Raw genomic sequence first — 14,798 nt, 5'->3', positions numbered from 1 at the left:
ATGCCTGCCCTCCCCGCTCAGATGTGTTGATAGACAGGTCATGGGCCTCCCTCCCTTCAACCAAGAGTTTCTCAAGGACCAGAGGGATCTTCCTCACCCAGGTCCTCAGCCTCTGGTCCAGCCTGGCCCCGAGGAGGTGCTTCTTAAACATCCGCTGAGCCCAAGTGGCCGCAGTTCCTAGTGTCCAGCCAGCCTCCCTGGGCCCTGGTGAGCTCCCAGCATGCCTGCCCCTGCCTGGGGCTCGGAGTTAGGGCCCCGAGAGCAGTATCAGCCGCGGCCTGATGGGCGCTGTGTGTAAATGATGCAGCTCCCTGGGCACACCCGAGGTCTGCGCTATACACCGTTTCCCGAGGTGGGCTGGAGGGTGAAGCCTCAGTTACCCACAGCGAAACTGGCCTGACTGAAAACAAACTAAATCACTTTGATGGGCTGCCTTCCCTTTCCTGGCCCTCGGCCTCACCCTACAGGCTTCCCAGGTCAGCTCTCAGATGGACGCGGTGCCCGCCCTCCTTCTGGGGAAAGCCCATGCCTCTCAGAGCACACAGCCTCTCAGGACTACCTGGGGGAGTTGGGGTGAGCAGAACATCTCTGGGGCTGCATATGTGCTGTGGAGGCACTGGGGGACTTTAGAGTCCTGCAGGGAAGGCCAGCCCCCCACGCCCGCCAGGTAACAGGGTGGCCCTCACCTGGATGCGCCGCCCGAGGAGGCGATGGCTCAGCACCCGCAGGGAGACCCGCCGGCAGTACTGCAGGCCAGCCTCGCGCCACAACCGCCGGTCGGCAGCCGTGTCATAGATGGCGTAGTTGCTCATGTTCTCCTTCAGCGCCTTGAAGTCGTGCTTCAGGTCGTGGCCCACCACCAGCTTGCCCTTCAGCACCTGCAGGATCTGGCCGGGAAGACAAGGGCCCCACACGTCACCCAGGGCCCTTCCAGGTGGGTCTGGGGCAACTCGGTGCCATCAAGGGGGCGGGCCTGGAGCAGCCCCTCCTGGACTTGCTGTGTGAGCATGAGCAAACCACCATCCCTCTCTGGGCTTGGGACATATCCATCAGGGAGAAAAAGAGGCTGGAGCAGGCCCTTCATCACCTTCAACTGTTTAGTTCTGCCCGAAGGCCTATCCCAGCTTCTTTGGTGGTTGCCTTGGGGGTTTCCCTGGTGGTTGAGACGGTAAAGAATCTGCCTGCTAATGTAAGAGACGGGGTTCGATCCCTGGGTTGGGAAGATCCCCTGGAGAAGAGAATGACAACCCACTCTACTGCTCTTGCCTGCAGAATCCCATGGACGGAGGAGCCTGGAAGGCTACAGTCCGTGGGGTCACAGAGAGTGGTAAACAACTGAGCGACTAATAGTTTACTTTGAATAATAGCAATGCCAATGGTCCCATGTGGCAGGCACTCACTGATGTTCATCACATACATTATGTTATTTAACCCTTTCAACAACCCTCCTGTGGCAGGTGGACTAATAACCTCTCAGAGATGCCCACTTCCTAATCCCCAGGACCTATAAACATGTTACATGGCAAAGGGAAATTAAAGCTGCGAATGAACTTCAGGTTGCTAATCAGATGACCTTAAAAGAGGGGGAGTTTCTGAGACTTCTCTGGTAGTACAGTGGTTAAGAATTCAACTGCCAAATGCAGGGGGACATGGGTTTGATCCCTAGTCCAGGTACTAAGAGAAAGCCCACATGCAGCAACAAAGACCCAGAGCAACCAAAAATAAAGGTAGGGAGAGTTTTTGGATGATTCAGAGGGGCCCAGCATAATCAATCCCAAGGTCCTTATATGTGAAGGTCAGAGAGATCTGACTTGAGAACTTGACGGTCTGCCACTGGCTGTGGAAGTGGAGGAAGGGGCCGAGAGTCAGGAACACAAGAAGCTAAGAGCTGGGAAAGACAAGGAAATGAATCCTTCACCAGGCCTCCTCTGGGGTTTCCCTGGTGGCTCACAGGGTAAAGAATCTACCCACAATGCAGGAGACCCGGGTTCGAGCCCTCGGTCAGCAAGATCCCCTGGAGAAGAGAATGGCTACCCACTCCAGTATCCTTGCCAGGAGAATTCCATGGACAGAGGAGCCTGGTGGGCTACAGTCTATGGGATCACAAAGAGTCAGACGTGACTGAGCAACTAACACACATCAGAGGCTCCAGAAATGAATACAGCCCTGTGGACACTTCAGTCTCAGAAGAATGACACCCCCATTGGGTTTCTGAACCACAGAACTGTAAGATGATAAATTTGCATTATTTTAAACCACCAGTCTATGGTTTTGTTATAGCAGCTGTAGAAAACCAGTACAGCTATGAGGGAGGGCTGTATTTAACTGAATTTTGCAGTTGAAAAACACTGAACTATCAAGAAGTGGAGTAATTTACTCAAGGTGATTCTGATAATTTTTAAATATTTGCAGATTCCTTGACACTCCTCTCAGAACAGACAGAGCCTAGGACTTCCTTGGTAGACTAGTGATTAAGAATCTGCCTGCCAATGCAGTGGACATGGGTTCGATCCCTGGTCTGGGAAGATCCCACATGCTGCAGAGCAGCTAAGCCCAGGTGCCCCAGCTGCTGAAGCCTGAGTGTAGAGCCCGTGCTCTGCAACAAGAGAAGCCGCAACAATGAGAAGCCTGGGCACCACAACTGGAGAGCAGCCCCTGCTCATCACAACTAGAGCAAGCCCACTCGGGAGGCAGGAATGAAGAAGATCCAGCTCAGCCAAAAATAAGTCACATTTTTAAAAGAAAAGAAAACATGCCATCTGGTTCCCTTCACCTTGAATATGAGCCAGGCTGTGTGATGTCTCACCTCCCGATGGAGCCAGTGTCCCAGGATCCCTGAGTCTCCCCTCCCTGAAACCACCATGCTGCAGAGACCACCCTGAGTTACGGAGTTGTGCCCAAGGAGCCCCCAGCCACACTCCTGAGAGACACCAGTGCTTGTCACACTTGGGCTTAGGGATCAGCTAGTCAACCTCACCAAAATCTGGATTCGACTGCGGGATTCTGCCTTTCTAACAGGTGGTGTGGATGCTGGAGGTCTGGGGGCCCCCTGAGTGATGAGGGCACATGACCTCTGAGCAGAGGCTGGGGGAGAACCCTACGTGTGAAGAAAAGGGCTCAGGCAGCACGCAGGGGAGGGCTCGAGGCCCAGGGCCAGAGGGTATGGCCGTGCTGGGCGGCTGGGGATCACACACCTTTCCTTGCTGACGTCTTTTATGTTTCTGAACAGTGGGGCCTGTTTTCTTGTCTAGGAGATGACTCGGGTCTAGTTCACACAAGCCCTGAGGGGGCTGTGACATCCCAGAGTCAACCGCAGTAGCCGGTCCCAGGCTAAAAGGGCCAAGTCATTATGGGATGGATTCCCGGGAAATTCATCACTTCCCAAGCCCAGGGTCCCCACAGTGGGTGGGGGGTCGGGCATGGTTACATTCAAGACCACGAGACTCATCATGAGACAAATAAAATAAGATGAAGTGGACAAGAAGTAGAAGGATGAAGAAGCAGGAAAAGGAGGAGATCTGACTCTTCAACAGAGAGATGTCAGCTCTTCAGGACAAAGATTCTGGGACTTGCTGTGTGGTCTCAGGGAGGTCAAGGACCATCTCTGGGTTTCAGTTTTCCTCTTTGTAAAGGGAGAGCCTGGAGAGGTGAGCTCCACAGACTTTTTGAGGCAAGGCAGAGAGGGAAATCCAGGGTGGTGTGGAGGTGCCAGCTGGCAGGGCCTCCGGGCTATGTGACCTGCTGGCTGCCGACCTGCCCTGAATCAGTGTCGTGAGGCAAATGTGTCCAATACACTGGTTTGCGGCTCAAGTTCCTGGGAAGAACTGGAGGGGGTGGGGGAAGGGACAGTCATCCATCCGTTCTCATTGCCTGGCACTGGGTCAGGTACTTTCCTCATCTTATCATGAGGCTTCACAGCAAGAGTGTTCTTAATGTCATTTTATAGTGGAGGGGGCTGAGGATCAGAGAGGGTAAGAGGCTTGCCCAGGTCACACAGCGGGTGTGTTGACTACTGAGATGCCGTGTCCAGACCTGCCTGAACCTGTCACTATTATTACAGTTGTTATTATTACCATCTATTGAGAATCTGGGATTGTATTATCATTATTAATTTCAGAGTTGAAATTAATAATGTCTAGGGAATAGAATAGATATATGAATGGCTAGGGCTTCCTAGCCCCAGGTGGCTCAGTGGTAAAGAATCTGCAAGGAGACCCAAGAGATGCATGTTCCATCCTTGGGTTGGGAAGGCCCCCTGGATGAGGAAATGGCAACCCATGCCACTATTCTTGCTTGGAAAATTCCATAGACAGAGGTGCCTGGAGGGCTATGGTCTATAAGGTCACAAAAAGCCAGACATGACTGAGTGACTGAGTGCACATACACACATACGTATGGCTGAGGCCCTTCACCGTTCACCTGAAACTTTGTTTGTTAATTGTTAATGTCAAAACATTGTTTGTTAACTGCCTATGTGCGTGCTCAGTCGTGTCTGACTCTTTGTGACCCTATGGACTGTAGCCTGCCAGGCACTTCAGTCCATGGGATTCTCCAGGCAAGAGTACTGAAGTGCGTTGCCATGCCCTCTTCCAGGAGATCTTCCCTACCCAGGGATCAAACCCAGGTCTCCTGCATTACAGGCAGATTCTTCACCAACTGAGCCACTGGGGAAGCCCCATTAATTGGCTATACCCCAATACAAAATCTGTGAAAACTTCTGAAAGAGATGGGAATACCAGACCACCTGACTTGCCTCTTGAGAAATCTGTATGCAGGTCAGGAAGCAACAGTTAGAACTGGACATGGAACAAAGGACTGGTTCCAAATAGAAAAAGAAGTACGTCAAGGCTGTATATTGTCACCCTGTTTATTTAACTTATACGCAGAGTACATCATGAGAAACACTGGACTGGATGAAGCACAAGCTGGAATCAAGATTAATGAGAGAAATATCAATAACCTCAGATATGCAGATGACACCACCCTTATGGTAGAAAGTGAAGAGGAACTAAAAAGCCTCTTGATAAAAGTGAAAGAAGAGAGTGAAAAAATTGGCTTAAAGCTCAACATTCAGAAAACTAAGATCATGGCATCCGGTCCCATCACTTCATGGCAAATAGATGGGGAAACAGTGGAAACAATGGCAGACTTTAATTTGGGGGGCTCCAAAGTCACTGCAGATGGTGACTTGCAGCCATGAAATTAAAAGACGCTTACTCCTTGAAAGTTATGACCAACCTAGACAGCATATTCAAAAGCAGAGACATTACTTTGCCAACAAAGGTCTGTCTAGTCAAGGCTATGGTTTTTCCAGCAGTCATGTATGGATGTGAGAGCTGGACTACAGAGAAAGCTGAATGCAGAAGAACTGATGCTTTTGAATTGTGGTGTTGGAGAAGACTCTTGAGAGTCCCTTGGACTGCAAGGAGATCCAACCAGTCCATCCTAAAGGAGATCAATCCTGAGTGTTCATTGGTAGGACTGATGCTGAAGCTGAAACTCCAATACTTTGGCCACTTGATGCGAAGAGCTGACTCATTTGAAAAGACTCTGATGCTGGGAAAGACTGAAGGCAGAAGAAGGGGACAACAGAGGATGAGATGGATGGCATGACTGACTCAATGGGCATGAGTTTGCGTAAACTCCGGGAGTTGGTGATAGACAGGGAGGCCTGGAGTGCTGCAGTTCATGGGGTCGCAAAGAGATGGACACGACTGAGCGACTGAACTGAACAATGCAAAATAAAAACTTAAAAAAAAAAAACAACAGTGTTGTAATAACCCTAAATAAAATATTATATAACCGAAAAAAATTAATGAATAATTTCCACTGCTGAATCCATGACAGCCCTCAGTAAAGATTTCTGATTCCAGAATACGGGCCCTATGAGGCGGGGATTGTCATAGCATCTTACCCACAGGGACAGGGGCTGCCGGGTGGTGTGTACCATGTCACTCATTAGGGGAATGACAGGCCCAGGTGCAGGAATCTGCCCACATCCTCTTTCCACTGTGTTTCCCCTCTAGTCCAAGTATTTCCCAGATGGGCCTGATCAAAAAATCACCGGGGGCCCTTGTTAAAAGACCAGAGGGCGGGGCCCTACTCCAGACCGGCTGAAGCATCGTCACCAGGAAGGGGCATTAGCAAATGTTCCAGGGTATTCCTCCCATCTGCCTAGTTTGGAAATGCCGGCTCTGATGTCTGTCCAGCCCCTCAGAGCCTGCTGCTCCCATCATGCATCTGTCTTTCCATCTGTCCATGTGTTCATGCCTGGGTGCCAGGAGAGGTGATTATAAGGCACTCTGAAGAATGCTGCCCTTGTGGAGGTCCCCTACTGTCATTGTCAGGAGTGGCCCTGGACCCCCTCTTTCGTCCTGTCCCCTGCCAGGCTCTCCGGGTGTCCTGGCCCCTAGCTTGTGTCTGCTTCTCACAAGGCTGCTTAACCCGTGGAAAACCTGGATGACAAAGTTGTCCTCCTTCACCTGGCTGAGCCCCAGAAAGACATGCCAGGTGTCAGGACCCCAACAGGGTCCTTGACCCAGGCAAGGGCTATGTCACTGGTACAGCTGAAACCACTCGCTGCTCACAAGCCACTGTGGCTCCCTTTCTGTTTGCCACCTAAACTACGATGACTCACAAGGTTCAGTTTCTCTATGTGCGAACTAACAGCATCATTCTCATTCTCCAATCCCAGTCTTGGGGTGGATGCTACTCACTATACCAGGTTAACATTAGAAGAGTATTTATTTACAGAAGTATGTTACGGACTTTCCCTGGTGGTGCAGTAGGTAAGAATCTGCCTGCCAATGCAGGGACACAGGTTCAGTCCTTGCTCCAGGAAGATCCTACATGCCATGGAGCATCTAAGCCCACGCGCCACATACTGAGCCCACGTGCCTAGAGCTGCGCTCCACAATGAAAGAAGCCACTGCAGTGAGAAGCCCACACACGCAGTGAAGACGCAGTGCAACCAAAAATAAAACAAATAGAAAACTTAGGGTTTTTTTTAAAGTGAGTTACAAGTTACTGACCATCATCATTAGATTAAAATATGAATTAAAAGAGTGTTGAGGGGCCTCCCTGCTGGTCCAGTGGCTAAGAATCTGCCTTCCAGTGCAGGGGACGTGATTCCATCCCTGGTTGGGCAGCTAAGATTCCACGTGCTGAGGGCCAACCGAGCCTGCGAGCCACAACCAGAGAGACATCCATGCACCACAATGAAGAGTCCATGTGTCTCGACTCAGAGCCAAGGCAGCCAAATAAATAAATATTTTTTTAAAAAAGAGCATTGACCTGTCAGGTGAGAGCTCTGAATCTGGGCACTGAGCTGTAGCCCAGCCTGCTGTGTGTCCTTAGCAAGTCAGTGCCCCTCTGTGGACCTCGGTCTCCTCACAGGTTCCCTCCTGTGCTGACAGCCTGGTTTATGGGGCTCTCTGTAGACCAGGGTTCTCAACCTTGGAACTACGAACATTTGGGGCCCGATACTTCTTTGGTGTGAGTCTGTGTTCTGTGCATTGTAGGATGTCTAGCACCATCTCTAGCCTCAAGCCATTGGATATCAGTGACAGCCTTCCCCGCCTCACTTACAACAATCAGAAATGCCTTCAGATGTTGCTAAAAATGTCCCCTTGGGGGCAGAATCACAGTTCACTGAGAACTACTGCGTTAGATGACAGTCAGACCTACAGGTGTCAGAAGATAACAAGGCAATTACCTCGCATTATAAAAGCAGTGTCAGAACTTCCCTGGTGGTTCAGTAGTTAAGAGTCTCCCTTCCAATGCAGAGGACATGGGTTCGATCCCTGGCCAGGGAACTAAGCTCCCACATGCTGTGAGGCTACCAAGCCCATGTGCCACAATCACTGAACCCAGACACCTCCACTACAGACCCCGAATGCTCTAGAGCCTGTGTGCCCCTACAAAAAAATACCACATGTGACAGCAAAGATCCTGAGTGCAGCAACTATGACCCAACACAGCCAAATCAATAAATATTTAAGATAAATAAATAAAAGCAATATAATACCATTACAAAAAATAAAAAAGAGAACAGGGTGAGGGAAGTCCACTCAAAGCTTCAGTGCCTTGTGGCCACAATGCTCCTGGGTGTAGCAGGTGGGCTAGCAGGCTTAGTGGCTCCTCGGAGCCCGCCTGGCTTCTACGACCTGGTCGATGGCTCACAGCTAGCCTGGTCCACTCGGCATTCCCATGGGAGGAAGAGACAGGTTGGTGAGCCGCCTTTGGAAAATGCCCTGCAAGAAACCTCGACTCACCTGAGAGGTGTCACCTGGTCTTGTGGGTCTGATAAATGGCTAATAGACTTCTGCCCTTTGGTGAGTCCCCCTGTACATCTCGGGTTATATGAGCCTGGCCTTTGGGATTAAAATACTGAGGATGATGAGTGGGGTCAATGTGTCTCGATGTCTTCGTTCATGAAAACAAACGACAGGGGCTTCTCTGGTGACTTGGTGGCGAAGAACCTGCCTACTAGTGCAGGGGAGACAGGTTCGATCCCTAATCCGGGAAGATCTCACAGGCAGCGGAGCAACTAAGCCCGTACCCCGTTCACCACATCTATTGAGACTGTGCTCTGGAGTTCGGGAGCTGCTACTACGGAAGCCGTCTCACCCTAGAGCCCACCCCGTGCGCTGCAACTAAAGAGTAACCCCGCTCGCTGCAACTGGAGAAAAACCCTTGCAACAGTGAATATCCAGCACAGTCAAAAATAAATAAATAAAAATTTAAATATATATATATATATCTTAAAACAAAAAGAAAATGATGGCAGTTGCCTCACCCCTCAGCTTCCCTCTCATGCTGCCCTGACACTGTGTGTACACCAGGCACAGAGAAGACTCTTGAGAGTCCCCTGGATAGCAAGGAGATCAACCCGTCAATTCTAAAGGAAATCAACCCTGAATACTCACTGGAAGGACTGATGCTGAAGCTGAAGCTCCAATACTTTGGCCACCTGATGCAAACAGACAACTCATTGAAAAAGACCCTGATGCTGGAAAAGATTGAAGGTAGAAGGAGAAGAGGGCAACAGAGGATGAGATGGTTGGATGCTATCACCGATTCAGTGGACATGAACTTGGGCAAACTCCTGGAGATAGTGAGGGACAGGGAAGCCTGGTGTCCTGCAGTCCATGGGGTCACAAAGAGTCGAACAGGACTTGATGACTGAAAAACACCACCAGGCTCTTAGCATTCACAGTTAAGTGAATTCACAGGATTCACACACTGATCACAGGATTGGAACATCGCAGAGGAAGTCCTGGGGACAGAATTTGAGTCTCTGCTCCTCCCCTTCCTTGGACAGTCCGCTCGGCCTTGTGCCTTAGTGTGCTCATCTGTAAAATGGAGTGATGAGACTACCTTCCAGGCTGTGGTGGGGAGTAAAGGTAGTGGTGTGCTGAAAGCACTTAGAACACGGCCTGGACATCTTGCTGGATACACCTGTGCTACTTTGTCACATCACCCCTATGTCACAGAGAGGTTTAGCAACAAGCCGGAGGACATGGGGCAATCAGGAGGCAGAGCTGGGACTGGACCCATGTCCAGCCAAGTCTGAAGAGAGTGTGCTTGCTCCCTGCCCCCTGCATGTATTACTGCATCTTGACAGCAAAGGCCAACATGAGGGCAGAGGCAGTTCTGGTCCACGCAGCTGCCAGGACTCCTGTGCATGCTAAGTCACTTCAGTTGTGTCCAACTCTTTGTGACCCCATGGACTGTAGCCCACCAGGCAAGAATACTGGAGTGGGGTGCTGTGCCCTCCTCCAGGGAATCTTCCTCCCTCTTCAGTCCGCCAGGGACTGAACCTGCGTCTCTTAGGTCTCCTGCATTGGCAAGCGGGTTCTTTACCACTAGTGCCACCTGGTAAGCCCCAGGACTCCTGTACTATTATGAAAATCGGTTCAACTCCAGCCCCACAAACATTCTCAGGGCACCTGTTATGTTCAAAGCACAGTCTCCAACCTGGGGTAGATAAAATACCCTGCAGGAGCGCAGAGCTAGGCAGGCCCATGCGTGTGGGTGGGCAAGCTCTAAAGTGTGCGGTCTCTGGGACTCCCTGGCGGTCCAGGGGTTAGGACTCTGCACTGCTACTGCAGGGGGCATGGGTTTGATCCCTGGTCAGGGAATTGAGATTCTGCATGCCAAGTGTGTGGGCTAGAGCAAGGAGGGTGAGTGGGGGGTGAGTGAGTGGATGGAGTGGGGGTGGGAGGGTGAGGAGTGAGGAAGAGCATCACACAGGACACCCCTGGCCTGAGCCTGCCAGGACGGCAGGGGAAGGAATGGGGAATGGGAGGGGCACGGGATGGCGCTGAAGCACTTGGGGGGTGATGGCTGAGCTGAGAGAGATGCCAGAAAAGGTAAGTAGATGGGGTTTGGGGGACTATGGACGTTGGGTTAAGGGGACTCTAGGCAACGGGCAGCCTTTGCAGGTATTTGAACCAGGGGGTGGGGATGAGAGTGGGGACTGTGATCTGAGCCAGGCCTGGGGAAGTTTCTCTGACAGCCGGATGGGAGAGATGAGCAGGGAGCTTACCCTGTGCAGAAAATGAGGACCAGAATCTAAGCCCGCAGTTCTCAGGGGAAGTTGGAGAGAGGACTGGATGTAAAATTTGAGTTTCTGCCCTGCCCTCTCCAGGGGCACATGGAGTGACGGTCAACCCTGAACCAGGCACTGTGCTTAGAGCTACAGACCACATCACCACACCCCGCGTTCACAAGGCCAGGGAGGACGCATTAGCCCTCCTTCACTGATGAGACAACAGAGGCTCAGAAAGCTTCAGTAACTTGCCAAATGTCACACCAACCATCAGTGACAGAGCAGGAAATGTGAACCACAAGGTGGTTCCCGAGAGCTGCCCTGCCTTTGGATTCCCGCCTCCCTCCTTGTACGGCTGTGAGTGTGTGTGTGTGTGAGTGTATGTGCTCAGTTGTGTCCAACTCTTTGCAACCCCATGGACTATAGCCCCCAGCCTCCTCTGTCCTTGGGATTTTCCAGGCAAGAATACTGGAGAGGGTAGCCGTTTCCTTCTCCAGGGGATCTTCCCAACTCAGGGATTGAACCTGTGTCTGTTGCGTCTCCTGCACTGGCGGGTGGATTCCTTACCACTGGAGACACCTGGGAAGCCCTCTTGAATGGCTATTAAGCGCCTACTCTGGGCAGCACCCCATGTCACACACCAGAAGGGCCTGGCATCATCTCCAGCTGAGAAACAAAAGCATTTCAGCACCAAGTGTGGATGAGGACCAAGGTGTCCTAACTCCCAGGCTGGTGCCTGAGGGCGTCCAGGGAATTGCATTTCTCTGTGGCCTCCTCTCCCCTGCTCTGGACTCTTCTGCCCTTTCTTCCACCTTGGGGTAGGGAGGGATGGGGAAGGAGGAGAAGAGATGCCATGCCACCCACCTGACTGCTCAGTGCGGATCTGAGTGTGGGCAGCTCCACGCAGGGTCCCTTGGCCTCCCATCGGCACCTGAACAGCCGCACCTCCCTTCGTGTTGCCCTCCCCTTCTTGTTCTCTGTCCTAACATTTCCTTCTTGCCCAATCTCCAGATGCTGCCGATGACTAAGATCCTTGCGACAGCTCCTCAGTCTCTCTGATTCCTCTCTATTGTCATCTCCTTCCTCACTCCCATCCAGTCTCCCCAGCACCCCAGTTCAGGTTTTATTGACAGTGGTTTTGATCCTGCTATGCTCTTGCTCAAGAACCTTCAGTGGCTCCCTATGGCACACTGAGCTGCAAGCACTGAATCCTCCCACTCCTTTGGCAAACAGTACCAGCCTCGCCAAGCCTTTCTAGAACCCCCTGACGTACTGTGGCCCCTCCTCTGGGCTCTGTAGTATCCTGTTAGCAACTCTAGAACAGTGGTGTCCAATAGAAAGAAACATACCATGAGCCACGTGTGTAATTTTAAATCATCAACAGCCATATTTTAAAAGTTAAAAGAAATAGGTTAAATTACTTTCAATATGTTTTATTTAACCTAACATACCAAAATATCATCAAACATATAATCCATGTTAATTATTGAGGCATTTTATGGTTCTTTTTAAAATTCAGGTCTTTGTAATCCAGTGCGTATTTTATATTTACATCTTAGTTCAGACCAGCCACTTTCCAGGTGCTCACTAGTCACAGGTGGTGCTCTATTGGACACACAGGTCTAGAGGTTTTAAGCCTTCTACATTCTATTTATCTGAACTTGTAAGAGATACTCAGTGATATGGGTTGAATATGTTCCCCCTCAAATCCACTTGTTGAAACCCCAGCCCCGACCATCTCAATGGGGTCACGGCAGATGTTATTTTTACGATGTCATAATGGAGTATGTTGGTTCCGTAACACAGGGGTGCCCAACTACCAGTGCATTGCCTGTTAGGAACCAGACCCCACAGCAGGAGGTGAGAGGAGGTGTGAGCGAAGCCTCCCCTGTATTTACAGCTGCTCTCCATCACTCACATCACCACCTGAGCTCTGCCTCCTCTCGGATCAGTGGTAGCATTAGATTCTCAGAGGAGCTCAAACCCTACTGAGCTTGAATCATCCTGAAACCATCCCCCCAGCCCCATGGAAACATTGTGTTCCATGAAACCAGTCCCGGATGCCAGAAAGGTTGGGGACCACTGCCCTAGCAAATATGACAGGTGTCCTTATAAAAGGGAAATCTGGGTACAGAGCCCTGCATGGAAGGAGAATGCCGTGTGAACACGAAGACGGAGATTGGGGTGACATTTCTCCAGACCAAGGACCATCAAAGATGGCCAGCAGGATAAGAATCTGCCTGCCAACACAGGGGATGTAGGTTTGATCCCTGGTCGGGGAAGATTCCACACGGCACAGAGCAACTAAGCCACAGCTATTGAGCCCGTAACTACCAAGCCAGCATGCTGCAGCTACTGGAGCCTGTGCACCTGGAGCCTGTGCTCCAAGCCAGTGAGAAGCCTGTGCTCCGCAACGAAGACCCAGTGCAGCCCCAAATAAATGAACAGACAGATGGCCAGCAAACCGTCAGCGGCCAAGACAGAGACACAGGTCATGTCTGCCCCCCTCAGGAGCCTTCTGACACCTTGACCGGGGACTTCTAGCCTCTAGAACTGTGAGAACAGACATTTCTCTTGTCTAAACCACTTTGCAGTACTTTGTTTCAGCAGCCCTAGCAAACCAACATTTAGTTCAAGAGACTCAGTTTCCTCATCTGTAATATGGGAACAAGGGAAGAATCGTAACAAGTAGCAGGTTTATTCTGTTCTCTGTGTGGTTTTTTTTTTTTTTTTTTTGGCCATGCCACACAGCATGTGGGATCTTTGTTCCTTGACCAGGGATCAAACCTGCACCCCCTACACTGGAAGTGCAGGGTCTTAACCACCAGACCACCAGGGAAGTCCCTAGTTAATGGGTTTTTAATACTTCCATAGGCGCTCTTTCCAAGCCCTTTCTCAATCCTCACAATAATCCTGTGAGATTGCTACTGTTCTCACTCCCATCAGGGAAACAGGATACAGAGAGTTCAAGGAACCTGCACAAGGTCACTTAGCAGGTAAGGGGCAAAGCCAGGATTCAAACCTGGCCCTCTTGGCCCTGACCTAACAGCTCCAGAGGACGCTCCTGGCAGGCTGCTTTGTGAGGCATGATTGAGCTCCCAGATGGAACTCGGGGAGCATCCGGTGAGTAGCCAGTGCTCAGAAAACAGTGGCTATTGTTCTGGCCTCGTCTCTGGCACAGGGAGCTGCACACATGAGCAGTACGTGGGACTAAAGTGAACCCTGGGCCTTTGTGTTCTTCGTGAACTTCCCCAAATTGAGCTCACCTTCCCAGAAATGACTAAACCCTGGTGCCACTTCTGGCGGGGTTGAGTTTCCTTTTCACCGAGTGATTCAGAGAAACAGAAAGTAAACTGGAGGCGTCGCAAGCTGGAGGACAAGAGGACTGGGAGACTTCGGCACGCCCCACCCACCTGGAAGGATGGATGGCCTGTGGGGGTCTGGGTGTGAGCTCTCCCGGGGGCTCAGGGAGGGGCCCCCTGCCAGTGAGGGCCTCCAAGACCCATCCATCCCCCATTTCCCAGAGGCAGCCGGTGTAGGGGAGAGAATGGGGAATCTAGCCCCCAAATCAGTGTGCAGGGAACATCAGGCAGGACTGTGTCCCCATCATGAGACCAGCAAGGTGGACCAGATGCCGTGAAGGCTGTTCCCAGAGGCAAGCCTAAGGGTGTCTGATGTCTGATCTTTGGGGATGCGATGGCCACACCAATGGGTTTCTCATGCCCTGGTGCAGGGGTGGCGGGGAGTCGGACATGGCTGGAATTACGGGTCACAGATCAGCACCCAGGGGAAGCGCCAGAGGAGCGTGTATGTGTTGGGGTGTGTGTGTGTGTGTGTGTGTATGTGTGGGCCTGGCTGGCATCCGGCCCTTCGCTTACCTCCAGCCTGGCCACGGCAAACGGAGTGGCCCCCTCCATGTTCCGAGCTGTGATTCCGCTGACCGGGGTCCTATAGTCAGTGATGTCACCCTCGGGCCGGATGAACTTGTCGTACAACACGGAGCCGTGGTAGTCCACAAGGCTGCAGCGAGCCAAGCCACTCTCCCGGAAGGGCCCCAGCCCCACCATCTCACAGTCCATGGCCACCACGTCCGCGCTCCTTGCCATGTTCCACCAGGACCCTCAGGTGTGCTGGACAGGGGGCGGCAGGACAGCCATCATTTGAAAGGCCGGCCGAGGTGCCAGGCGTCCTCAGCCACCTCCAGGCAGCCTACACCCTCTGCCCTGCCCTTCGTCACAACCACCAC

General features: G+C 51.7%; 1 protein-coding gene across 2 annotated transcripts in view; it reads right to left on the bottom strand.

Moving 5' to 3' along the window:
- The window catches only part of ISG20 (interferon stimulated exonuclease gene 20), a 33,301-nt gene that overhangs the window by 16,801 nt on the left and 1,702 nt on the right, over positions 1–14,798 (bottom strand). For both annotated transcript variants that reach the window (XM_061394366.1, XM_061394365.1), the window contains exons 2-3: positions 14,431–14,682; positions 687–887 (exon numbers count right to left, since the gene is read on the bottom strand). In XM_061394366.1, coding sequence (XP_061250350.1) covers positions 687–887; positions 14,431–14,658 — 429 coding nt within the window. In that variant the 5' untranslated portion in view covers positions 14,659–14,682. The remainder of the gene's footprint in view (positions 1–686; positions 888–14,430; positions 14,683–14,798) is intronic.

The sequence above is a fragment of the Bos javanicus genome, chromosome 21, assembly GCF_032452875.1.
Source record: "Bos javanicus breed banteng chromosome 21, ARS-OSU_banteng_1.0, whole genome shotgun sequence".
NCBI classification, from domain to species: domain Eukaryota; kingdom Metazoa; phylum Chordata; class Mammalia; order Artiodactyla; family Bovidae; genus Bos; species Bos javanicus.
Note: the sequence above shows the minus strand (reverse complement) of the source record. Positions and strands in the feature narration are given on the sequence as shown.